Here is a 27,396-nt window from a genome sequence, read left to right on the forward strand (position 1 = left end):
AGTTGTGCCTACAGACCTCTATGTGAACTTTATAATGCAGCCTCTAAATAGGTCGGATCAGAATCTGAACTGTTCTTAAGTCCAGACTGTTAAAATGAGGCACACTGAAGTCAATGCAAACCCCAGTCCTGAGAAGGTGTTGTTCTCTAATTTTAGTACCAATCACACCCAGCCAATGCAAGCAGAATTTACACAAAACTAACTTACAATGTGTATTTAAAAGTAAAAGTAGGATTATGGGGTAATAAATGCATTTAACACCTGCGGATTTTGGTTAAAAAAAAAGTGCTGCTTCACACATCACATATAAAAATTCATTGATTAGCTCAGTCTCACTTTTTATTCAGCATTTGTATGAAATGATTCAAAGGAAAAATATTCTAATCATCAGAAAAGAAAACAAGAAAATGCTGTGGATCCCTGTGTGTATTTGAACCATTAAAATTGGATACATCATTTATTTTTCCCTTGCACTGATCAAAGCCCAAATACAGCACAGTCAGTGAAATGGAAACATTTTATCAGTTTAATGATGAAGTGATATTCAAGTTCAAATATAAAAAAAAAAGCGAGTTCGGTCTCCTGCTTGATGAAAGGATTGTAGAGAGATTGCACGCACCCAACTGATGGACATTTTCCCAGCCCATGTTAAATGTTGTTTTCTTTGTATAAACTTTTTTTTAACAGGATTTTTTTTAAAAGCCATGTTTTTTTACATTTGGAGAGTGCCAGTTCAAAATTATTTTTCATATTATACAGTAAGCACATATTATATAAAGAGCAGCATTCTGTCAATCATAGGGGAATTTTATTCACCCCAAAAATAACATGAAAGTAATCAGTTCTCTGGTGTTCTTCACTTTTAAAACATAAGAAATAAAAAATAAAATTAAACACAAAAAAAAAGAATGAATAGTAACGCCGGATTCAAAGAATTCCTCTCCGGTGCCGATGTCGCATGTATAAGAAGGCCACAAAAGCCAGCATAGCAGAACACATAATCACTCCAAAGAAAGAAACACCAGGCTCCAGGGATCCTCTCGGCCTTAAAGGACCATTGGTCTGATTGGATGGCTGTGGAAACATAAATAAATAAATAAAAATCAACCAAAAAGTACATATACACTACAAAACTAACCAATAAAGTTCACCTTTTGTTAAGTTAAGGAACTCCCTGGAATGGCTGTTTTGTGAATGGAGCCATCCCACCTGCACTTCAGAAGGGGTCATCCACCTGAAGCTAAGCCTGTAAAAAAGCTTGGGTTGGTGTTGGTGAGGCTAGCAGAGGGTGCTTACCCTGTGGTCTGAATGTGCTGTAAGAATGGTGCCATCCTTCAGATGGGACATAAAACCAAGGTCCTGACTCACTGTGATTATCCTTCACAAACAGCTGGTTGTATCCCCATGCCCTGGCTAAACTGCAGATCATAGCCTAGTCATTCTGCCCCCCTAATCATCCCCTTTCTCACCCCTTCACCACCTAACAGCTAATGTGTGGTAAGCGCACTGGTGCAAAAATGGCTGCCTTTGCATCATCCAGGTGGATATTGCACATTGGTAGCGGCTGAAGTGGCTCCCCCTCTCACTATGTAAATAGCTTTGAGTAGTGAGAAAAACACGATATAAATGTAAAGAGAAAAAGAGCTCAGACTCTTGAAACCTAAAATCATTAATATGCATGGTAACAAACAAGTCCAATTGCCAAATTACTGTTTAACACTAGAATTACCAGAGCCTACGAAAAAACTCGGAAATCCGTCCCACCTTAAATCGCTTCTTAAAATCGTTCACAGCTCTCCATCAGCGCCTTTTGTCATCTAAATGTGCTGATAAAATCAGGCTGCAAGCAGCCGGCTATTCCATCCCCCCACCGACTTAGAACGTGCACAAACTTCTCCCAGCTCATGCCTTGATTGATTTTCTGGGAGTGAAGTGGAGTTTTAGAGTGGAAATAATAGATCGTTGTTTGGAACACATGCATTTCATGTGTGTTCCGTTTCTACAGTAATCTGTGTAAACACATTGTTAAAACAGAAACGTTTTTTATATTCTAGTAGTAGATGACAAAATGTAGGCATAAACTACTGAAGTCCAAATATCAAATAAATACTTTCACAAAAGGTACAAATCTAACACAACAATTGCACTTTTACTCAAAAACATATCTGCAGAAACAAAAAGCCGCCTTAACATGCAACATTGACAACTGTTTATTAGGACTGCTTCCGTGGCGCAATAGAATCAGCTGCCGACTGGGAATCAAAAGGTCGCGAGTTCGATCCTGCACCGCTCTGTTTTGAGAAGTAAACTGCTCTTCGTCTTACTATTTTAGAATAAAAACATACATTTGATTTCAGTCTGTAACAGCCGGTGTAATTTATGATACTTGTAAAGGTTAGCTTTGTTTTTTTTTTTATTAGTCAGTTTTATTATCTCAGCCGCGTTCAGGAGCCCAAACACACCTCACCCCCGCATCTGACACTGCTGTTTTCACATAGACGCGCTGTAACAGAGGTAAACTCAGCTCCCTTCTACATCAGAGCAAGAATGCACATACATTTGCTTGCATACTAAAGTGTCAGCAGGCACTTTTCGTGGCATTACACACATTTTTGAGCATGCCCTCTGCACACTGCTTGTGACTTTAGGCTTTAGGAAGTAAGTAAATAAATAAAGGTAAATTGTGTCATAAAATGATTTCTTCAAAACGTCACATATATTTGTCTCTTTCTTTTTTTTAAAATGTGCATTGATCACCGCCAGCATGTTGTAGCACACAGCATCTGGCCACCTGCATGTTCTTGTGAGCACTGAATAAGAGACAATTATACAGTCTGACTGAGAGAATCAGACTGAAAAAAAGCAAACATTTCGAAATGCCATACTTTTACAGCTGATCGGACGCTGTTTGTTTTCAAATAATATTGCATTTGTGCGATGATGTTTTCACATATATTGTCTCTTTCTTTCAGATGTGTAATAGAAACCACAGCATAGTGAGAAGTGTGTACAACGCTTCTTACAGGAAAAGGCGATGGAAAAAGAAAAGATGATGCAGCATCAACAAGCTTCAGTGCTTTATTTACCTTTAGTTATCTTTATTTATTTACTCACTTCCTACAGCGTAAAGGCACATGTAAAATGCAGAGCTTCTCATATACATATATACAAAGTACAGCGATGGCAAAAGTGCGATATGCATTCTTGCTCTGATGCTAGATCTGCAGTGTATCACGATACATTCTCTTACCAATGGTAGCAAAATGAAGGGCTTAGGGAAGGATCCTGAACGCGACTGAGAGAATGAAAAATGAATAAAAAAAAAAAACTAAGCTAACCTTTAGAAGTATCATAAATTACACTGGCTGTTACAGACTGAAATCAAATGTATGTTTTTTTCTAAAATAGTAAGAATAAGATCAGTTTACTTCTCAAAATGGGGTCGTGAGGGATCAAACTCATGACCTTTTGATTCCCAGTCAGCAGTTGATATCATTACGCCACCGCGCCAGTTGTAGTGAATATGCGTCAGTATGGCTTGCTAAGGTGGCTTTTTTTTCTGCAGTTACACTTTAGAATAAAAGCGCATTTGTTCTGTTATATTTGTACCTTTTGGGAAAGTGTTTCTTTGATATTTGCACTTCAGGCTTCATGCATTATATAGTTTATGTCTACATTTTGTCATTTACTACTAGAATATGAAAAACGTTTCCGTTTTAAAAATGTGTTTACACAGATTACTGTAGAAACAGAACACACATGAAATGTGTGTGTTTCAAATAAGGATCTATTATTTCCACTCCACTTCACTCCCAGAAAATCAATCAAGCCATGAACTGGGAGAAGTTTGTGCACGTTCTAAGTCGGTGGGGGGATGGAATAGCCGGCTGCTTGCAGCCTGTTTTTATCAGCACATTCAGATGACAAAAGACGCTGGTGGAGAGCTGTGAACGATTTTAAGAAGCGATTTAAGGTGGGACAGATTTACAAGTTTTTTCGTAGGCTCTGGTAATTCTAATGTTAAAAGAGTAAAGTGCAACTCCATGCTCAGCCGAAAAGCCTGGTCTAATAAAAAGACCACATAGGATTCTTTTGTTGTAGTAAGAATAAATGTAACTTGAAAAATTCAATGGGAAAAATGTTAAAAGCGATTCATTTTACATTTAACTGCTAATGTTAACAGCCAACTATTGTTGATTGGCTAAGACATCTTGCCACCATAATTATTATTACTGATGACCAATTATAAAAACGCAAAAGGGTATGTACGGTTATTTTTCAAATGGAATGGACATGCTGTATCTGTTTAAGATGGGTTTGGTTCACTTTCTCTCTCTTGTACCTTGAAATTATCCTTAAAATAAAAAAAACACACCAATTGCTTTATAAAACAATACTTGAAAAGTTCTGCTCCAGAATATCCTAAAGATGATGTGATTCAAAAAGGTGGGATCACCCAGAAATGTTCACTTTTTTTTTATAGAATTTGATGTCTTAATTATCAAGATACTATTAAATTGACAAAACAGATAATGGTGCTGTTTGGAAGAAGTGGGATCTTAAAGGGCTGATATGTAGGAATGGAAGGTTTTCTTTGATGGGAATGCGTGAAGTTTTCTTTGATGGGAATGCGTAAAATAGCAATCTATCAACTCTGGAACCCACCTGAATGAACGAATGAATGAATGAATGGATGGATGGATGGATGAACGAACAAAAACAGTGCATGACAGTGATGAAAGTGACCCATCATTAGTGCTAAGCCCGAATGGCAGAATGTGAGTACAGCCAATTGTTTTTCTTTTGATTTGGGCACCTCAAACATACATACATGCATACATACATACATAAGTAATGTTTTGGGAGAATGTTTTCATGGAAAGGCTATTCACAAACTACTGCATTATAACTTTGGGAATTAAAGGGTGACAGCATCATTAAAATATCACAAATGAAGAAGCAATAAAATTGCATAAAACATTAGCGAGAAATTAAACACCTCCCATCCTGAATCCAAATAACATGAACTTCATTACTAGAATGAATCCTCTAAATATGTTTCCCGTTTGGATGTAGAAGATATCTTGAGGTAAAAAGAGAACTCCTCCATTATAGTGAGGTGTCCTACCTGTTGCAACACAGAAAGCACAACATCTTCCCCAGCACAGTGGAAAAGCTGAACGGCATCACTATGAGAAAGATTCTCCAGCTTTTGCCCATTGATCTGCAAGGCATAAGCGTGGACATTACACATCAATTAAATCAATTTCACAAAGAACAGGTTAATGAGAAGAGCTTAATCTAACAAGGAAAAGTTCTAATTAAAAATCTACAATCTCTATTCTATTAAGTAAAGCTATAAAAAGCCATGTGTAACAGAAAAATAAGTGGAGTTTTAGCATCCAGCCGCAAACAGGCGAAAGAGGATTACTTAAAAAATGTCCACTCGTTTAGATCTTAGTGATTTCTCCAATAATAAATAATAAAAGGTTGGACAAAACATAAGTAGTTTAGGCAGTTGTTAAATGGAATATTCAAAATGGGCAGGTGGCGCAGTGGTAGCAGTGCTGCTTTGCAGTAAGGAGATTGTGGGTTCACCCTGTTTGAAGAGCGCATTAAATAGTGAGAAAAGCACTATATTATTTTAAAGAATTATTTTACTATTATTATTATAAAATAATTAAGTATTCTACTTGCAAGTACTCAAGGAATCCTTATCTGTTGTGACACGCGAGTCAATGTCTTGCACCCAAGAGAAGATGCAGAGTCCAAAGGCTTCCAGAAAACCAACTTTATTCCGATTAAAGCATGAACAGTCAGGGCATTGATCCAAAGGGAGCAAACACTTCAGCACACACAGACACAGCAAACAAGCAGTGACGGGGCCAGGTCAGTGGCCAGAATAGAATGGAGGGTCTCAAAAATGTTTTAGTACATAGTGTGACATTTGACAAATTTAATTTCTAGTAGTACTATTCTATTTAACAACAAATAAACAAGGAACCTTTACTTTTATTTTATGTCCTTCTGTAACAGGCAACATTCCAAAATGCTTTCCATAGACAAAAATATAGCAAGACTGCTTAAAAATACGATTTTATGGTTCGTACACAAGCTAGTTAACTGGCCTGCTCAAAATCGAACAACAAAGGGACATTAAAAGGTAATTTTGAGGTTTAAAGTCCAACACTGCTAAAAATCTATATGGTTGTAATGTAATTTTTGCCTGCTTTAAGATGAATAGTATTTAGTTATGCTAATTTTTTGGTGCCTGGACCTTCACAGTCCTCTGCATTGTGTATGCATCTGGCGGCCTGTTAGGCATCAAATATCGACTTCCAGTAGTACAATACATTTTGTGGACAAGAAATTGCCCAGTTTAGATTAGATCTTTATTGTCACATACACTGCGAGAGCATAGCAAAAAATATATATATAATAAATACTTTTTAAAAAACACATTTCTATTCAATTAAAAAGTGTACTAAAAAGTAAAAAATAAGTCTCTCATACACCAGTTGTAAAATAAAAACATGGGCACTTTTGCTAAGAATTGTTTTTTGAATGTTGATTGATGAAAAGCACCCACACTTTTATTTTCCGAGTAATGTAATGCGAAACTTACTTTTTTACTTTTTAGTACACTTTTTAACTTAATGTAAGCATGGTTTTTAAAAAGTATAGATATATATAATATATACAGTCATATGAAAAAATTTAGAAACCCCTCTTAATTTTTTGGGTTTTTACCATTGGCTAAGCTTTCAAAGTACCAACTTCCTTTTAATATATGTCATGCCTTATGGAAACAGGAGTATTTCAGCAGTGATATTATGTTTATTAAATTAACAGAAAATATGCAATATGCCTCATAAAATTAGACAGGTGCATAAATTTGGGCACCCCAACAGAGATATTACATCAATACTTAGTTGAGCCTCTTTTTGCAAATATAACAGCCTCTAGACGGCTCCTATAGCCTTTGCTGAGTGTCTGGATTCTGGATGGAGGTATTTTTGACCATTCTTCCATACAAAATCTCTCCAGTTCAGTTAAATTTGATGGCTAGTGAGCATGGACAGCCTGCTTCAAATCATCTCATAGATATCAGGGGACTGTGACGGACATTCCCAAACATTGTACGTCTCCCTCTGTATGAATGCCTTTGTAGATTTCAAACTGTGTTTTGGGTCATTGTCTTGTTGGAAAATCCAACCCCTGCATAATTTCAACTTTGTGACTGATGCTTGAACATTATCCTGAAGAATTTGTTGATATTGGTTTGAATTCATGCAACCCTCGACTTTAACAAGAGCACCAGTCCCTGAACTAGGCACACAGCATGATGGAAGCTCCACCAAATTTGACAGTAGGTAGCAGGTGTTTTTCTTGGAATGCGGTGTTCTTCTTCCGCCATGCAAAGCGCTTTTTGTTATGGCCAAATAACTCAATTTTTGTCTCATCAGTCCAAAGCATTTCTGTCTAAATGAGCATTTGCATACAACAAGCAACTCTGTGCAGAAAAGGCTTCTATGTGCAAACTGCGCTGAATTGTAGAACGATGTACAGATGCACCATCTTCAGCAAGATGTTCTTACAGGTCTTTGGAGGTGATCTGTGGGTTGTCTGTAACTATTCTCACAATCCTGTGCATATGCCGCTCCTGTGTTTTTCTTGGCCTGTCAGACCTGGGATTAACAGCAACTGTGCCTGTGGCCTTCCATTTCCTGATTACATTCCTTACAGTTGAAACTGACAGTTTAAACCTCTGAGATAGCTTTTTGTAGCCTTCCCCTAAACCATGATACTGAACAATCTTTGTTTTCAGATCTTTTGAGAGTTGCTTTGAGGATCCCATGCTGTCACTCTTCAGAGGAGAGTCAAAGGAAAGCATAACTTGCAATTGACCACCTTAAATACCTTTTCTCAACGATTGGACACACCTGTCTATGAAGTTCTAGGCTTAATGAGCTAATCCAACCAACTTGGTGTTGCAAGTAATCAGTATTGAGCAGTTACAGGCATTCAAATCAGCAAAACTACAAGGGGACCCAAATTTTTGCAGAGCCAGTTTTTCACATTTGATTTAATTTCATACCACTAAATACTGCTTCACTAAAAATCTTTGTTCGGAAAACACCCTAGGACTCAGATGTTCCTAGAAAATGAAAGACATACCGCTGTTGTTTTTTTGTTGAATGTATAGTAAATTATTATGCAGGCTGAAAGGGGTTCCCAAACTTTTTCATATGACTAATATATACAGTGTGTATATATACACTCACCTAAAGGATTATTAGGAACACCTGTTCAATTTCTCATTAATGCAATTATCTAATCAACCAATCACATGGCAGTTGCTTCAATGCATTTAGGGGTGTGGTCCTGGTCAAGACAATCTCCTGAACTCCAAACTGAATGTCAGAATGGGAAAGAAAGGTGATTTAAGCAATTTTGAGCGTGGCATGTTTGTTGGGGCCAGACGGGCCGGTCTGAGTATTTCACAATCTGCTCAGTTACTGGGATTTTCACGCACAACCATTTCTAGGGTTTACAAAGAATGGTGTGAATAGGGAAAAACATCCAGTATGCGGCAGTCCTGTGGGCGAAAATGCCTTGTTGATGCTAGAGGTCAGAGGAGAATGGGCCGACTGATTCAAGCTGATAGAAGAGCAACTTTGACTGAAATAACCACTCGTTACAACCGAGGTATGCAGCAAAGCATTTGTGAAGCCACAACATGCACAACTTTGAGGCGGATGGGCTACAACAGCAGAAGACCCCACCGGGTACCACTCATCTCCACTACAAATAGGAAAAAGAGGCTACAATTTGCACGAGCTCACCAAAATTGGACAGTTGAAGACTGGAAAAATGTTGCCTGGTCTGATGAGTCTCGATTTCTGTTGAGACATTCAAATGGTAGAGTCAGAATTTGGCGTAAACAGAATGAGAACATGGATCCATCATGCCTTGTTACCACTGTGCAGGCTGGTGGTGGTGGTGGTGTAATGGTATGGGGGATGTTTTCTTGGCACACTTTAGGCCCCTTAGTGCCAATTGGGCATTGTTTAAATGCCACGGGCTACTTGACCATTGTTTCTGACCATGTCCATCCCTTCATGACAACCATGTACCCATCCTCTGATGGCTACTTCCAGCAGGATAATGCACCATGTCACAAAGCTCGAATCATTTCAAATTGGTTTCTTGAACATGACAATGAGTTCACTGTACTAAAATGGCCCCACAGTCACCAGATCTCAACCCAATAGAGCATCTTTGGGATGTGGTGGAACGGAGCTTCATGCCCTGGATGTGCATCCCACAAATCTCCATCAACTGCAAGATGCTATCCTATCAATATGGGCCAACATTTCTAAAGAATGCTTTCAGCACCTTGTTGAATCAATGCCACGTAGAATTAAGGCAGTTCTGAAGGCGAAAGGGGGTCAAACACCGTATTAGTATGGTGTTCCTAATAATCCTTTCGGTGAGTGTCTATATATATATATATATATATATATATATATATATATATATATATATATATATATATAGTGGAGCCGACCCGGACACAGGCAGGTGGACATGTTGTTTCTCAACCACCACACGTTTATTTACAATATCTACAATTATTTACTTGGTCACACAGACCCAGTTCAGTGCACAAAACACCCCACACACTCAGTCCTGGCCACAAATGCCTTTCTTCGGGCCGCCTCCACACCTCCTCTGTGCTTCGTCCTGCCTCCTCCCAACTCCAGCGCTGAATGAATGGAGACGGCCCCTTTTATACAGTCCCCGGATGAGCCCCAGGTGTTCCCGGCATTCCTCCCTTGGCCACGCCCCAGCGTGGCAGAAGTGCCGGCTGTCCTCCCGGCAGGTCTCCGGGTGCCGTCCTAAATCAAGGCATTGGGGCGCCTCCTGGCGGTGACCACGGGCCCCTACAGGGTGGAGCTTCCATACCCTGTACCCATGGCCCCCAGAGCAACCAGGAAGGCAGCCCCCACGTGATCCAGGGTGGGCTTTGACCCTCTTCCGGTCCCTCACGGCGTCCCGGCCAGGTCGTTGCCCCTGGCATCCCTGACAGTATATATATATTTTTTTTTTTTTTCAACTTTTTAGTCTTGGGTTTGTTTTAGTACAATTTTATAATCAATATTTTAACACTTCCTTTAATATTTCTATCCGAAACTTGAACCATCTACAGCATTGGTGAAATCTTTAACTATTCTTCACACGAAAATTTCACTTCTTAATTAACATGTATCAAATGATCAATTAGTGAAGCTGATTATTGATTCATGTTTTGTCATCAGAAGAGAGTAAGTGTACAACATTTCAAGTCAATTGAACAATAGGAAGTGGGTTAAAAATCGATTACAAGATTTGTACCAAACAACAAACAGGTGAAGTTAAAAGAAGCACGGTAATAGTGTCACAGCTGTGTGAAGGGGATAAGAGCTTTCAGGAATCTATATACAGGCAATAAAATGATGCATAATAAAATACAGTACAAAAAGTAAGAGTATCAGAAGAATGGCATAACGTGCATAGTGCAAAGCATAACTGTACAGACATATAGATTGCACAGTTTAACAGTTCTTAAAAAAAATAAATACATGTGACCTAAAGAACACCTGAAAGGTTTGGGGTCACCCAGAAATGTCCATATTTTTTTTAATAGAAATTGATACCTTATTATGAAGTTACCAGTAAACTGACTTAAACATACAGCCAAGACAATCCTAGCATTTACAATACTTACTTCTGCTTGAAACGACTGATTTTTAATATATTATTCACATATGGCTACAAAGCACCATTTACAGCAGCCACTCCTTAGTGTCATAATGGTAAACTCCCTTAGTGTATCCTTAATCAGTCATATTAACATGCTAATTGGTTATTAGAGAAACCTTTGCAATCTTATTAGCGCCAAGGAAGCCTGTTATTCTAGATATTTGTTTTACAAGGTACTGGCGTTCCTAAAATTCAGATCTGGATTCAAAAATGGCCAAAATAAAACAGTTTTTTTTTTTTTTTGCAGAATGAAGGCTATTCCATGTGACAGACTACCAAGAAACTAAAGATTTCATATAACAATATCAGTTACTGTCTTGAGAGAGGAGGATGAACTGATTTAACCAGGAAAGAAAAAGAGGAGGAACACACAGATGGGGAAGTAGTAGTACGTGAACAAATAGGGTTAGGAATTCAAAAGGCAAAAGAAAACTTACCGCAAGAATCTTGTCTCCTTCCTGTAGTCTCCCATCGAGTGCTGCTGCTCCATTGTCTCTGATCTTGGAAACATAGATGCCAGTATCATCAGACACATATTGCTGGTCTGTCCCTCCAACAATATTGAACCCCAAACCTATGGAAGCAGTTATAAAGCAGTTATATGATAGACTGTTTAAAACTAGGTAACTTATTCCTACAAAGTCACAGAAAACAAGGCTTTACCACTCTTAGCACTGATGAAGGAGAAAGTAACAAGTGACTAACTGAAAAAAATGAACCATCACCAATGCAGAGGCATAATATTGTAGTGTATTTGCTGTTTCGCCGTTTTCAGTCATAGTAGAGGGCTCTGCCCCCTGCTCACTGCTCACTTCGCTCACCAAACCCTGGGCGGATGCCGCACACTAGCCACTTCGTGGCTCTGCAGCTCGCATATGGGGAAGCAGATGTACAATTTAAACAGATTGTTATTTTCATGGAAATTGTTACATATGCATAAGAGAACTAACTATTATACATTACAGCAAGTAATTAACCATATTAAAAAATAGTAAAATGTAATAAATTGAAAGAAAATATTATGTTTCATGTTGCATTAGAGGTATTCATTGCATTATATGTTTTCGTTCTGTTTGGCTTTGAAATTAACACACAAATACTTTTTAAACTTACACTTTTACTGTAAAACTTCAGGTAAAAACAATACTTGGAATGAACTTTTTTCGTCAATATTGCACTGAATTTTGACTCCGTGTTTGGAATTGCATCATTACAATGAAATGTATAACTGCCCGTGAGTGAATATCGTATCTTTCTCTCTAATAAATAAACCGACTTTTTCGAATGTTTGTCCCTGTGATTTGTTAATTGTCATAGCAAAAGCTATTCTAACGGGAAACTGTAAACGTTTTAATATGAATGGCATATTAAGATCTCCTTTGGTGTCTAATGTTATCCACGGAAGATGTACTGTACTACATTACCTTTCCTGTCGCCTGTTAATCACCATCTCTGCAATATATACAGTGGGTACAGAAAGTATTCAGACCCCCTTCAATTTTTCACTCTTTGTTATATTGCAGCCATTTGCTAAAATCATTTAAATTATTTTTTTTCCTCATTAATGTACACAGAGCACCCTATATTGACAGACAAAAAAAAGAATTTTTGAAATTGTTGCAGATTTATTAAAAAAGAAAAACTGAAATATCACATGGTCCTAAGTATTCAGACCCTTTGCTCAGTATTTAGTAGAAGCACCCTTTTGAGCTAATACAGCCATGAGTCTTCTTGGGAAAGATGCAACAAGTTTTTCACAACTGGATTTGGGGATCCTCTGCCATTCCTCCTTGCAGATCCTCTCCAGTTCTGTCAGGTTGGATGGTAAACGTTGGTGGACAGCCATTCTCTCCAGAGATGCTTAACTGGGTTTAAGTCAGGGCTCTGACTAGACCATTCAAGAACAGTCACAGAGTTGTTGTGAAGCCACTCCATTATTTTAGCTGTGTGCTTAGGGTCATTGTCTTGTTGGAAGGTAAACCTTCGACCCAGTCTCAGGTCCTTAGCACTCTGGAGAAGGTTTTTGTCCAGGATATCTCTGTACTTGGCCGCATTCATTTTTCCCTCAATTGCAACCAGTCGTCCTGTCCCTGCAGCTGAAAAGCACCCCACAGTATGATGCTGCCACCGCCATGCTTCACTGTGGGGACTGTATTGGACAAGTGATGAGCAGTGCCTGGTTGCCTCCACACACTGAGGAGAGACAAGACACATGATAGCCCGCATGGAGTTTGCTAAAAGACACCTGAAGGACACTGAGATGGTAAGAAATAAGATTCTCTGGTCTGATGAAACCAAGATAGAACTTTTTGGCCTTAATTCTAAGAGGTATGTGTGGAGACAACCAGGCACTGCTCATCACTTGTCCAGTACAGTCCCCACAGTGAAGCATGGCGGTGGCAGCATCATGCTGTGGGGGTGTTTTTCAGCTGCAGGGACAGGACGACTGGTTGCAATCGAGGGAAAGATGAATGCATGAATGAATTTTCTGTACCCACTGTAAAATTATTTTACAGTCCCTCCCTTTCAAAGATCCAAGAGGACACTGGGAAAAAGATCTCTCAATCAATACAGTGGAACCTCTAGATACGAGTTTAATTCGTTCCAGCACTGAGCTTGTATAGCGAAATTCTTGTATCTAGAACAAAACTTCCCCATTGAAAATAATGGAAATCCAGTTAGTTAATCCGTTCCGCACCCCCAAAAATATCAACATAAAAATCAATTTTCCTAACAAATAACACTGATAAATAAGTGTGGATACACATTGTCTGCTGAGCGTCATGTGATCATAACTGAGCTGATGATTCTTCTCTCTCTCTCTCATATTGTAATCTTTTTAGTTATCCAATAAAAGGTGTCATTTTGCTTGGCTTTTCTCTACATTCATAATGGCTAACACGGTACAACACCCTAGTACTCCTCTTGAGGGCAATTGTCTCCTATTCTCCGTCTGCATGTCCACAATATTTTTGGATACGCTTATAAGGCGAACTGCTACAGCGAAACGATGAAATCACAAGCGCACAAACGCGTAGATCCTCACACGACGGGAGAACAAGGAACACTGAGTGAGCGGACGGGCTGGCAGCGTCAGCTTGGGTGAATCCCCGCGTCACGCATAACCACAGCGTGGCTCGTGGCTCATTACGTGAGCCAATGCTCGTATTTAGATCCGAATTTTTCACTCATACTTTCCTCTTATCTTGAATTTCTCGTATACAGAGGTGATCGTATCTAGAGGTTCCACTGTATATCAAAAAAGGAGAGAATTCACTTGAACTCCACATGCGCAAGGCATACAATTATTCAACTCAAAATTATATATCGAGCACATCTGTCTCACCTAAAACTCTCCAAAATGTTTCCAGGGCAAGATCCAACCTGTGAACGCTGCAATCAAGTCCCAGCCTCACTGTGTCACATGTTTTGGGCCTGCACCAAATTAACATCATTCTGGACCAAAATTTTTAATTATTTTTCAGACAGCCTTGGTCTCACAATCCCTCCTAACCTATTAACAGCTGTGATTGGGGTTCTTCCAGATGGGCTTAAAGTGGAGAAGGACAAACAAACTGTGACTGCATTCACTACACTTTTGGCACACAGACTTATTTTGCTAAACTGGAAGAATCGTAACTCTCCTCTTTTAAGTCAGTGGGAAACCAGCTAGAGGATCTGTACAGATTTCTTTCAGAACATGGCAGCATCTAATCAGTAATATTTTAGAATAAGCTCTTAAAGCACAGAGGAAGCAATTATTTCTGGATTTCTTTTTCTACTCCATTCATCTCTAATTGGCTTATCAAACTCATCAATTTAGGTATGTTTACAAGCCTTCAGTTTTACAGCGTTGGCCATGCTCTCTCTCTCAGGGGTGGGGGTTGACTTGTTCTCAATCCTACTTTTTGTAAAAATTGATTGATTTGTATGGAATGATTGTAATAAAATTAATAAAATAAAAAAAAAAAGCATTTACACGTTAGAATTATTCAACCAATTTTGAATACAACTAATCTTGTCCTATTGCATTGCCCATCACTCAGACATAAATTACACAATAACATTACGACACATCCCTCTTTCAACAGTAATTCAGTGGGTGGAAGACCGGATTGTGTTAACGGTTGTAGATATTCTACAGGATATTGTAAGTTGATGTTTTCATCTTCCGCACCATCACCACCAACTGTTTCAGCATAGTCTATTGATACACGATACACAGAGTAAGACAGGGGTTTTAGAGTTGTCGGCTATTTGCTTTGGGACAATGTCTAAAAGATATACCAAAGTCAAAATTTTAGTACTGTTCCAACACTAATAGATAGATAGGCAGACAGGCACACACTACTGTACAGCCTGAACTAATCTGCCTCATTACATTAGCCCGACTACTAGCCACAGCTAAATGACGTGATAAATAAATGAAGTGTTGCTTACCTTTTGTAGCAATATAACTTTATGCAACCTTTTACATATACAGTACTACAAGTGACAAATTCTTAAAATGAACAATAGGTCATTTTCAAGGTTAGATATAAAACCAGGCATCAAGAAAAGAAAGATCCAGGCTACACCTATTTCCTGATAAAGCATCCATCCATCCATTTCCCAACCCGCTGAATCCGAACACAAGGTCACGGGGGTCTGCTGGAGCCAATCCCAGTCAACACAGGGCACAAGGCAGAAACCAATCCTTGGCAGGGTGCCAACCCACCGCAGGACACACACAGACACACACACCCACACACCAAGCACACACTATGGCCAATTTAGAATCGCCAATCCAGCTAACCTGCATGTCTTTGGACTGTGGGAGGAAACCGGAGTGCCCGGAGGAAACCCACGCAGACACGGGGAGAACATGCAAACTCCACGCAGGGAGGACCCGTGAAGCATCTCATTCCTAATTCATTCAGTCTACAAAGAAATTATTAGAAGCATCTGCTCACATGAAGTATCTAAAGTGATGTTACATGTACAACAGGGCTTAATGAAGGAGGATGCATTAGAATTGAAATAACACTAGAAATTGCAATGGTCTGAGCTGCATGCTGTCACCACATAAAGAAATAGCGCTGTCAAACATTTTAACGTGTCTATTCGGCCAAACAGAAGGCCCATCAGTAAATCAAGATGCATATGTTGCGGCTACTGAAGACTTGTTTGAGGAACCAGTAATGTGCAAACTGTGGCATGAAATGCTTGACTACTTACCAATGTGCTGTTGAAGCCCAGCAGCCAAGGTATGACTATCAGGAATTTCTAGGTTTGTCTCTCTCATTTTTTGCCATACACAAAGGCAAGTCATTTTGAGCTCCAGTTCTGACACATCACCCCAGGCAGATGGAAAAAGGCTTGTATGCATTGAAAAGGTATTCCTTTTAAAGGCTCAGTTCAGGATGGCGTCACATAAATCTAAACTTGGCACAGATTTTTCTCTTCTGCTTGGTCTTCTTTATGTCAGATAGTGGAATGTAGCACTATTTGCAATCCAGGCTCCTCTCACTGACATCATTTATCAGTTCTTAATACCTAACCAAACCAGGCTGTTGCCAGTAATACATAATCAGCATCTTCAAGGCACCTTTGAATTTTGTCTCAGCATTTGACAGACTTGGCCCCTTTTTGATGACCGAGTCTCAACAGAAAAAGAGCAGTCGATGTTACCAGGCATTCCTTGACATTTTAGGCTGACAAATACATCTGAACAGCTGAAGTTGTAGGTTCTGGTGATGGAAAGAACAACATCCTTCTTTCATATCAGTATGGAAGAAGGCAAAGAAAGGTCTCAGTCATTTCCCAAGAAACCACCAGAACAGTGGACAGGTGATCCAGTCTTCAACTGACTTTGTGAACAGTTGGGATGCATGTCGGTAGTGAACAATATACATGAAAGAAGAGTAAGTCTCATTGAAAAAGTATATATTGACAATAATAGAAACAATGTATTCTTCGACTGGTCACAAACCATCTCAATAATTTTCCAACTTCATCAAGAACAGTGGTAACGTTGTAGACCTACAAGCGTTAAAGAGCTAGCTGTCTGCTGCTCAGTGCAGGCGACATAAAAAACGCCAAATGGAGTGGCCTCTAAATGCTGTTTATCTTCATTGAAACTGTATGTGTGTGTTATAAATATGATAAATCATAAAACTAGCCTTTTGAGAACTCAAATCTTTGCAGGACCACCCTAGTGCACATATTTGATTTCCGGGGAGCTTTCCTAATTATGTTAAATGAATAAATCTATTAAAACAGCTATAAGGAAGAAGTGGCAACATGAGCCAAGAAAAAAATTATAAAACTAAATTGCATAACTGAAAGTGTATTGATTAAACAAACTGGAAGCTTATAACAATGAACTGTAATAAACCAACACTTTAGTCACTAGCCAAAGGTTAATGTCAGTTAGATTTTACTATGGGTTTACCAGAGATATTACAAGCCCGGTCTAAGTGGAAGTAATTGGAATATCTTTCATGCATGGTGATTGCACAACATGTTTGCAAACTCCATTTTAATAAATGTCCAACAGCGTGGCTCCCCTCCACTGAATGCATCATTTGTACATTTACTGTACTATTTACAAAGAATACTCTGTTTAGTTTCCAAGAACAGAAAACTGTTTTAGCATACAAGAAATAGGAGGACTGAATAAAACCCCCATCCTGTGGACAGTTCCATGTATTACAACAGGTAACGCGCAGGAATGGAGGAGCTCAGCACAAAGCATGCTCTCCAATTCCATTTTATTAACCTTCCAACAGCATGGCTCCCCCTGCAAAGGTTGAATTTGACCCACTGCGATTGTGCCCTAAGATGATCCGTTTCTACTTTGTTCTTAGTGTGTTTTAAAATTATCTGCATTTATATATGTACCACTTCTGTATTTAGTAATTAATATTATCTATACTTCTATTTTTACTGATAATTGTTCACAGCACTTAACGCCTGCACTCAGCAAAGAGCGCGATACAAAATATAACTTCTATTGTGCACAATGGAGAGATGCTTCTAGCCATACACCATGGACTAGTTGGATGGTCTCGGGCTCCTATAACACTGTAAAAAACTAATGCTGCACTCCATTTGAAGTGGCAAGTCAGAATTTCTAAGTTACTAGTTGGAATTTTGGCTGTTAACAATAATATTACATTTTATTTATACAAGGTCCCTTTCTAAGCACTCGAGGACACTGAACAATCAATAAATAAACAAAGCACATTATAAACAAAACTTAAAACATCAGAAAATATAAAAATTAAAACAAAACAAAGCCACTGAAATCATAAAGAAAAGGCCATTTTAGGCAGATTGGTTTTAAGTTCACATTTGAAGGTAAAAAATTATGATATTTCTAAGCTCAGTAGGTAGTGAGTTCCAGAGTTTGGGAGCAGAACAGCTGAATGCTCTGCTCCCCGTGGAGGTTAGACGGGCGAGAGGGACGGTCAAGTGGATGGAGGAAGAGGATCTAAGGTTACGGGAGAGAATGGCAACATGAAGAAGGTCGGACAAATATGGAAGGGCGAGGTTATGAATGGCCTTAAATGTTAATAGCAGAATCTTAAAATCAATTTGAAACCTAATCAGGAGTCAATGAAGCTGCTGCAAGACCGGAGTACTTTGGTGAATAGACGGGGTCCGAGTAATGATGCGAGAAGCAGAATTCTGTCAAGTCTGAGTTTATCTGACTTCAGATTATGACGTCAATCCAAAATGGCTACATACACCACGAGCTTAAATGAAAACTGTAGTATTATATTGTTTATCAGCACTTCTGTCCACTTGGGTCTCATTAAATCAGTCTTACACACAGCACTGTCCAACTTCTATCTGTGAACATCATTAGGAAGTAAAATATCTTTTGCTGTGACTAAATTGTTGGAATTTAAACTCCAAGACTGCCAGTTCAACTACGGTGAAAACCCAAGCAAGTTCCTTAACATGTCTGGGCTCCAAATGAAAACAAAAAATTAATCTGTAAACACTTGTAGAGTCATTTTGGAGAACGGCATCAAAGTGTAAAGGGAACACAATTAATAATAATCAGGGGTGTTTATTTTCCACAAAATGAAATTGCCCGAATATACGAACACATTCATATTAAGTAAACACTCCATCCATGCATGCATGTGTTTTGTTGCTTTGAGATCTGTTCTTGTGTACATTTTGATAATATAAAAAAGCTAATTTTTTTTTAGCTGGAAGATGAAAGTAGAATTCAGGTGGAATTTTCAGCTTTATAATAATTGCTGGGCGGACTGGTGGCTCCAAGGCTAGGGATCTGTGCCAGCAATTTGTAAGGTTGCCGGTTCAAATCCCATAAATTGCCAGAAGTGACTCTAGTACGTTGGGCCCTTAAGCAAGGCCCTTAACCTGCAATTGCTCCATCCTGGGTATGACGTTAATCTGCATCCAGCTCTGCAAGCAGGTCCTCCATCCTGTAGGGAAAACTTGGGGGTTGGTGGCAGGATTGGCACTCCAGCCACTGTAAACCAAAACCTCACACTATTCAGTGTGGTGCTGAGGTGTCACCCGTTGCACGGTTGCACTTGGATCCCAACTTAGGTAGTTTGTCAATGTGTTGTAAATCAGCACAGGCTCCCAACCTTCTCCTTCTAATAATTTTACATTAACAGGCCTGTTTAGCAGATATAGAAAAAAATGCAGTACGTGTAACAATTAATGATTAGCGAACCCCACTGAATTTGCTTTGCCTCAAGTTGGGAAAGGCAAAACAGAAAAAGTTTTGAGTGTATTATAATAGTACAGGGGTATTTTAGGTGTAACTGAGGGCTGGTGAAGTCTCTCACAGTTTTTCAGAACTGATTCTTATAGCCAAAAATATGAGCTGAGCTGTAATGCAGCAAAAAACTCCTTGGAGGCAGGGCCACGGGGGTGGATAAGAGACGCCCGGAGTTCCTTAAGGCTCTGGATGTTGTAGGACTGTCTTGGTTGACACGTCTCTGCAACATCGCATGGACATCGGGGACAGTGCCTTTGGATTGGCAGACCGGGGTGGTGGTCCCCCTCTTTAAAAAGGGGGACCGGAGGGTGTGTTCCAACTATAGAGGGATCACACTCCTCAGCCTCCCTGGAAAAGTCTATTCGGGGGTTCTGGAGAGGAGGGTCCGTCGGATAGTCAAACCTCGGATTCAGGAGGAACAGTGTGGTTTTCGTCCTGGTCGCGGAACAGTGGACCAGCTCTTCACCCTTAGCAGAGTCCTGGAGAGTGCATGGGAGTTTGCCCGACCGGTCTACATGTGTTTTGTGGACTTGGAAAAGGCATTCGACCGTATCCCTCGGGGAATCCTGTGGGGGGTGCTCCCGGAGTATGGGATACCGGACCCCCTGATAAGAGCTGTTCGGTCTCTGTACAACCGGTGTCAGAGCTTGGTCCGCATTGCCGGCAGTAAGTCGAGCCCGTTTCCAGTGAGAGTTGGACTCCGCCAGGGCTGCCCTTTGTCACCGATTCTGTTCATAACTTTTATGGACAGAATTTCTAGGCGCAGCCAGGGTGTTGAAGGGGTCCGGTTTGGTGGACTCAGGATTGGGTCACTGCTTTTTGCAGATGATGTTGTCCTGTTTGCTTCATTAGGCTGTGATCTTCAGCTCTCTCTGAATCGGTTCGCAGCTGAGTGTGAAGCGGCTGGGATGAGAATCAGCACCTCCAAATCCGAGAGCATGGTCCTCAGCCGGAAAAGGGTGGAGTGCCCTCTCAGGGTTGGGGGAGAGATCCTGCCCCAAGTGGAGGAGTTCAAGTATCTCGGGGTTCACGAGTGAGGGAAGAATGGAGCGTGAGATCGACAGGCGGATCGGTGCGCCATCCGCAGTGATGCGGGCTCTGCATCGGTCTGTCGTGGTGAAAAAGGAGCTGAGCCGTAAGGCAAAGCTCTCAATTTATCAGTCGATCTACTCTCCTACCCTCACCTATGGTCATGAGCTATAGGTAGTGACCGAAAGAACGAGATCGCGAATACAAGCGGCTGAAATGAGTTTCCTCCGCAGGGCGTCTGGGCTTTCCCTTAAAGATAGGGTGAGAAGCTCAGTCATCCGGGAGGGGCTCAGAGTAGAGCCGCTGCTCCTCCACATCGAGAGGAGTCAGATGAGGTGGCTCGGGCATCTGATCAGGATGCCTCCTGGGCGCCTCCCTGGTGAGGTGTTCGGGCACGCCCAACCGGGAGGAGGCCCGGGGAAGACCCAGGACACGCTGGAGGGACTATGTCTCCCGGCTGGCCTGGGAACGCCTTGGGATTCTCCTGGAAGAAGTGGCCGAGGAGAGGGAAGTCTGGGCCTCTCTGCTTAAGCTGCTGCCCCCGCGACCCGACCTCGGATAAGCGGAAGAGGATGGATGGAGATTATATATATATATATATATATATATATATATATATATATATTATATATATATATATATAGAGAGAGAGAGAGAGAGAGAGAGATATGAGAACAACACTCATATCAATGACAAAACAATTACATTAACAATCATGTTACGTTATTTTTTAAATTTTTCCTTTTCTTTTTCATAACTTCTTTAACACACTACTTCTCCGCTGCGAAGCGCGGGTATTCTGCTAGTGTATTAATATCTGTGCAGTGTGGCCTATCGACATGCTGGTAAAGTGAGCTGTTAGTATGAAATATTCACAGGTTTAACGCTAAATATGTAATATCAAGAGAAATGTGTCTCAGTTAAGCCACGTCAGACCCTTACAAAGTGAAAGTTTATTAGCAGCTCTTACACTGCAGAGATGAATAAACACTTTATAAACTGATACTTTTTAAGTGTTACAAGCCTTTCTAAAAGTCTTGTTACATAAAAGTAAATTATGCACTTGATGCAAAACACAATTTAAAGTAACATACACATGCACTTGGATCAACTGTACACTCTTCATGTAACAACTGAGGATTTTTATAAACTGTGGGAGAGGTTTCAGCATGGACTTTAGAAAGAGGATGGATGATCATCATGAACTAATAATGCTCTCTTAACATGCACATCCATTTATTCCCTAATATTTTTTTTCAAATAATGCTTAGTACCATCAAATTCTGAATCCCAGCATTTTATCATCAATGTCTCATGAACCAGTAAGCTTTGGGATTCTTAAGGATACTTTAATTTACGTTTCTTTCTAACAGCTCTTTAAGGCAGTATTTAGTAACAAACGCTTCAAACTAAATTTGTCATTTTGTTGAGTGTCTGCTGTTCTGAGATTTCAGTTTGGTTTTACAGGAAACAGTAGCACTTGAGAGAAATTATTGTGAAACAATGCTCTTGTTCTTCACTTTGCATTTGATTAGTTATCTCTTACTGTTTTAGACCAGTTCAAATATCTTAGAATCAAAATAATAAAAAGATTATCTAAATGTAAATTTGTAACTATTGTAATATGTTAATGTGGGCATTAGTACTCAAACGGTTAATCTTTTCTCCCAGCAATAGTTGGGAGAATTTAGTCAAAATGAAAATCCTCCCTGAGCTTTTTTTTTTCCTTTCCTTCAGAGTATCCTATATATACAGTATCAGAAAAATCCTTATTAAAAACATAAATAGACACAATGGTAACCACCTTTGATTTGGAATGTAAACATACCATGGATGATCCACATGTAGAGATCAATCACATCCTACTTTTACTATCTTACTGTGAATATACTGTATGTATTGCAAGGTCATTAGGTAATTATTTAAGTGATCAATGCACAATTTTTACATATTAGAGCAATTTTGAAAAGAACAGGCCATTCATTCAAAAAAGTAACAATTCTATTCTCCTAATTTTTCCAAAATAACATCAAATGCAGATTTGAAGGCCATTAAAATCCTTTTCTCTACCACACTAGAAAAGAACAATATTCTGTAAATGCTATGAGAACCTGCAAACTGGAAATATGCTTCAATACCTTTCACAAACTGGCAAGCTTGCATGGTCAGTGAGCACATTTACACCGATTACTGTTATTTAATGATCATTTACTAAAATCTGCTAAATTAGCATGTCTCCTGCAGGTAACGTGGTACGCTGTATTCAGAGATTTTTTCAGGTAAGGAAGACAGAAGTTGCAAGGTAAGGCTGCGAAACTTGAACTAATCATGGCCCCAAAATTGGAGACGTGTTGCACGTTGACTAGCACATGAACAGAAGTGCACCATACTCTGTATATGCGAAAACACGCACACTGTAAACTCTATAAACCTGTGTAAACTACATGCAGGGCAAGATCTAACGTGTGAGTGATGTCAAGTGGTGTTTGCATCACTAGGCCACATGTTTTAGGTCACTTGGTTATTTACTCTGTCTATAGTTGTGTTTTAAGAAAAAACGTTTGTGCAACGTTTGCTCTTAACAAGCTTCTAAGAGAGTCCCCATGTTCTTGTTAAAGAAGACATTTAAATAGAACAGCTGGGATCCCTTTTATATATTTTTATAAACAAGAGGGCTTTGCCTCCAGCTCGCTTCACTCGACAACCCCACAGCCTGAGCTACGCGCCAGCCACTTCACGCATATGGATTTCACTTTCACTAGACAACAAATCTTTTAATTCTCTCAGAAACGCCCCTTCACTGGGAAGAAACACTACTTTTCCCTGATGGCAACATGAATTAGACGATCTACAAGTCTCCGACTTAAAGTTTAAATTCAAACAATATATTGGATCTCTTTTCGCAGTTCCGTTATTTCACAGAGTAATAATTTTCGTTTGTTTGTGCTAATGTAATCTTTACTGTCATTTTTTTGAGACTTTCAAATTTTGGTACTTTCATTATCTCTAACCTGCTCTGCATGTGTATCGCAGCAACGTTTTTGAATACTTTACGACATTCTACATTGTCATCGACTCTTTTGTCTTTTATTTTTGTCCCCTGGCGTGGTTAAATCTCTTGGCACAAAGTCTCGTCTCGTGGGACATGAAAGTATCTCTCTGAAAAAGTCATGTCTCATCCCAGGCTGAAAAGTCTCGTCACACGATTTTATTTTTATTATAATAGAGAGACATTTCAATCATGTCACCTCATAGCTCATACCACTCACCAAACACTTTACCCAATTTGCTCTTCTCAGGACTTTCTCTAGCACTGGCACATATTTTTTGTAGCCCAGGGACCAAAACTGCACTTAGTATTAGAGGTTAGACCTTATTAGTGCATAAGAAACCTTAAGCTCATACCAGTGAAACTTAAATAAAACTTGTAGTCATACCAGTGTTTCTCAACCTTTGACCCACTTTTTCCCCCATTAATAACTGCCTTTGCTACCCATCAAGGTAGGTCATGTCCCCTTTGTTTAAACAAACTCAACAGTCAGAGCTGAGGAACAAGCACAATTGACGGAATGGTGACCTCTATAAACGATGGCAATTCGTGACCCACCAGTGACGGGTCACAACCCAGTGGTTGACAAAACACTGCTCTACATGTATAGACAGCAAGCTTGATATGAATAACATTGTGTGATTGACAGACAGATGGATAGTTAGAGGACTATATAATACCTAGTTTAAAGGCACTATATAATAAATAGATGTGAAAGGCACTATATGATAGATAGTCAAATGGGGGAAATAAAACTGAACATCTGTTACACCCCTTAAATGATAAGTTTGTTGTTTTTGAAGTTATTTCTTCATAAATATGGTATATATGCATTTTCCACAGAAAATAGTGTTCTTTATGAATTTTCTAAATTTTATTTAAAATCTCTTGCCCTTACTGGCTCTTTACAACACAGGGCAATGGGGCATCACCAGAAAATAAACGCTTCGACTCCAGTGTTTAAACCAGTTTGCACCTTCTGCATCTTGAAATCTCGTATCATAAAGTTTAATCAGTAGTTTATCATATTGTGACTTCAACAAAAGTTTTCTGAAAGTCAAGATTATATCTTATGAGCCTCTCTAATGGTATACCTTTGTTTTCCCTACTTTAGCATTTAAATTTTTCTTTTTCATATAATTTAAATGATTATTTCCATCTCCACCTCATAAATTGTTAAACAAAAAAAATGGTATTACGGGACTATTTTTTTATTTGCTTAAAAAATGTTGAAAATGTCAAAGGTTTTCTAAATGTGTACTGCAGATAATTACTTTATGCCTTTATTTATAGTAGGATCGACGAAAGCAATGCAGTATTCAATGGCTGCTCAAGTCATTCTTTACATAGCTTTCAGTTCATTCAAAATGCTGCTGACAGAATATTTACAAAGAACAAGAAAATACAAACACATAACACAAAACTCCAGTTCTTAAATCCTTACACTGACCCCCAGTTAAGTTTAGGGCAGATTTCTAAATCCTCCTTTTAACATATAAAGTCTTAAATGGCCAAGGTCTGGCTTAATTATCTGAACTTATCATGACTTACAAACCAGAACATATATTAACATCTCAAGATGCTGGTCTGCTTATGATTCCAAGAATTAATAAAATAACAGTGGGAGGCCGAGCTTTTAGTTACAGGGCCCCTAAACTGTGGAATGGTCTGCCCGCTACTATAAGAGATGCCCCTTCAGTCTCGGCTTTTGAATCCTGGCTATAGTAGAGATGTTCATGAGATGTGCATACTACATCTGTTAGTCATGTGAACAGAAATATAAGTAATACAATATTTGTAAATTATTACTAACCCTCCTCTATTCTGTTTCTCTTTTCAACATCTGGATGTGGCAGTTGGTGACCACTGCTCTCCTGTACACAGAAAAGTCATCTCGGGTAAAGGAGCACTGGAATCATCGGATGGAAAGTTTCTCTCATCAAATGGGACAGCCAGCACAAATTCCATTATAGAAAACCCAGGAGCGGGTGGGCAGCCATTAGCTTAGGTCTCCAGGACGGAGACTGTATGTTTGACTTTCTCTATTTACAATTTTAATCCCCCTCACTGTCAACTGCCCATAGTTCATCTTTTAATTAATGGACACATATTGTTGGTCTCCATTCATGTTTAATCAGTTTCCAACTTTTTCTTTGTATATTTCAACAAATCTGCACTTATACAGTATGTATAGCAGTTCTGCATTTATTAGTTGGTATCTTCTCCACCCGAATTTTAACCGAAAATTGCTCAGGTCGTTCTGCCCCAGCACTCAGTGAAAAAGCTACGAAAAAAACAAAGTTGAACTGTAATTTGTGTATAATAAATCTAGAATGGCCAGGGGCACACTGGTCCAATTCATAGCCACTAGAATGCGTTACGGTGTCAGAATTCACAACATGATGTGTGACAAGTTTACCACTGATGGTTTTATAACCGTTAAAAGAGAAAGGCCTAAGAAAAGGTTTATGGACCTGTTGAGAGAGGACATACAGGTGATGGGTGTGACAGATCAAGATGATCCGCTGTGGCAACCCCTAACGGGAAAGATGAAAAATGATATAACAGCCTATGCACGTTATTTTTCAATATTATAAACTACAACTTGAAAGTGATGTCGCAAGCGTAACGAGACGAAGTTCACATGGAGGCTTTTATAAAAGTGGAGTACAAGTAGAGAAACCGGATGATATCGGAGGTTTAGGTGAACAATAATCATGAATTCACAAATCCGCTACTACCCCTTGGCATATAAAACGTCAAGAACTCTCGGCGTGGCGGACAAATCGCCTGGGCCGTAAACTAAGCTGTTCCCTGAAGGTTGTGTAAACTTAAGACCGGAGTGCAAATGAAAATGAAAACTGCTGTTGTAGCAGTCGCAGAATTACAGTGCGCTTTGAATCTCTTTTGTAAACTTCACTTCCCTCTGTCTCGCTACTTTTTCTCTTACCTAAACGTATAATTCTGCATTGAACTAACTAACAAAGATTCCCTGCAATTAATCAGATCTTACGTTAAGCGGTTGAAGTTTTCATTTCCTTTCTCCCTTACTTTCTCTTTCCATACATCCGTAAAACAGCCCGCAGGCCGGAGATGAACCTCGACTCTTTGACTGCTTTCCTACCTGATGGACCCCGCTTCAGACGGATCTCCAATGTACGCACATCGCTCTCCACTCCACCGTTCATGTCAGCCTGGGGTCGGGTTACCCGAACGACTCTCAATTTTTTGTTTTTTTTGTTTTGTTTTGTTTCTTAGTGCTTAGCTCAGCTCGCAAGATAGTCAAGGTGAAGTTAATAAAGCAGTCCCACACGAAAGCTCCTAACACTGAACGCCGGGAAGTGTAGTTACGCTGCCGCTAAAGTTCAGAACTACAACTCCCAGAAGGCTGCACGCGGAACACAGGTTGGTCACGTGGTGCGCTGAGCGCGCGGGTTAAAATGGGGAGGTAGGATAAAAGGGTTATTCGGGTCAATCCCTCCTCACTTGTCTGTCATGTTTAAATGATCAGATTCTGATCTATAATCTGATTTCTAAACTACTTAAATGCAGCTTTATTTTATCACGGTAAAAGGACTACTAGCACCGTGGCATTTTTTTTGTTTTTAATATAAAGCAATAATATAATACTGCTCTAATTTTTTACATTCTTGACAAGTAATACCTTTGTGTAAATGTCACTTTTAACCTATTTGAATAATGTTTAACATAAAAATCCTTCATTGAGTTGTGTTTAAATAACAGCAACCTGGAGGGTTATACT

The 27,396-nt window shown here is 39.4% G+C and overlaps 1 protein-coding gene across 3 annotated transcripts; it reads right to left on the bottom strand.

The window, feature by feature from the left end:
• Positions 1-307: 307 nt before the first annotated feature.
• Positions 308-26,995, bottom strand: LOC120518663 (synaptojanin 2 binding protein). 3 transcript variants are annotated; one of them, XM_039741569.1, is made up of 4 exons: positions 26,758-26,995; positions 11,244-11,380; positions 5,129-5,224; positions 308-1,074 (listed from the first exon to the last, which is right to left on the bottom strand). In XM_039741569.1, exons 1-4 carry the CDS (start codon positions 26,819-26,821, stop codon positions 928-930), a joined length of 444 nt encoding a protein of 147 aa, XP_039597503.1. In that variant the 5' UTR covers positions 26,822-26,995; the 3' UTR covers positions 308-927. The 3 variants fall into 3 exon arrangements, with proteins under 3 accessions (XP_039597503.1, XP_039597502.1, XP_039597504.1); XM_039741568.1 differs by lacking the exon at positions 26,758-26,995 and adding an exon at positions 16,024-18,213; XM_039741570.1 differs by lacking the exons at positions 5,129-5,224; positions 26,758-26,995 and adding an exon at positions 16,024-18,219.
• Positions 26,996-27,396: the final 401 nt, after the last annotated feature.

The sequence above is a fragment of the Polypterus senegalus genome, chromosome 18, assembly GCF_016835505.1.
Source record: "Polypterus senegalus isolate Bchr_013 chromosome 18, ASM1683550v1, whole genome shotgun sequence".
Lineage (NCBI taxonomy): Eukaryota > Metazoa > Chordata > Cladistia > Polypteriformes > Polypteridae > Polypterus > Polypterus senegalus.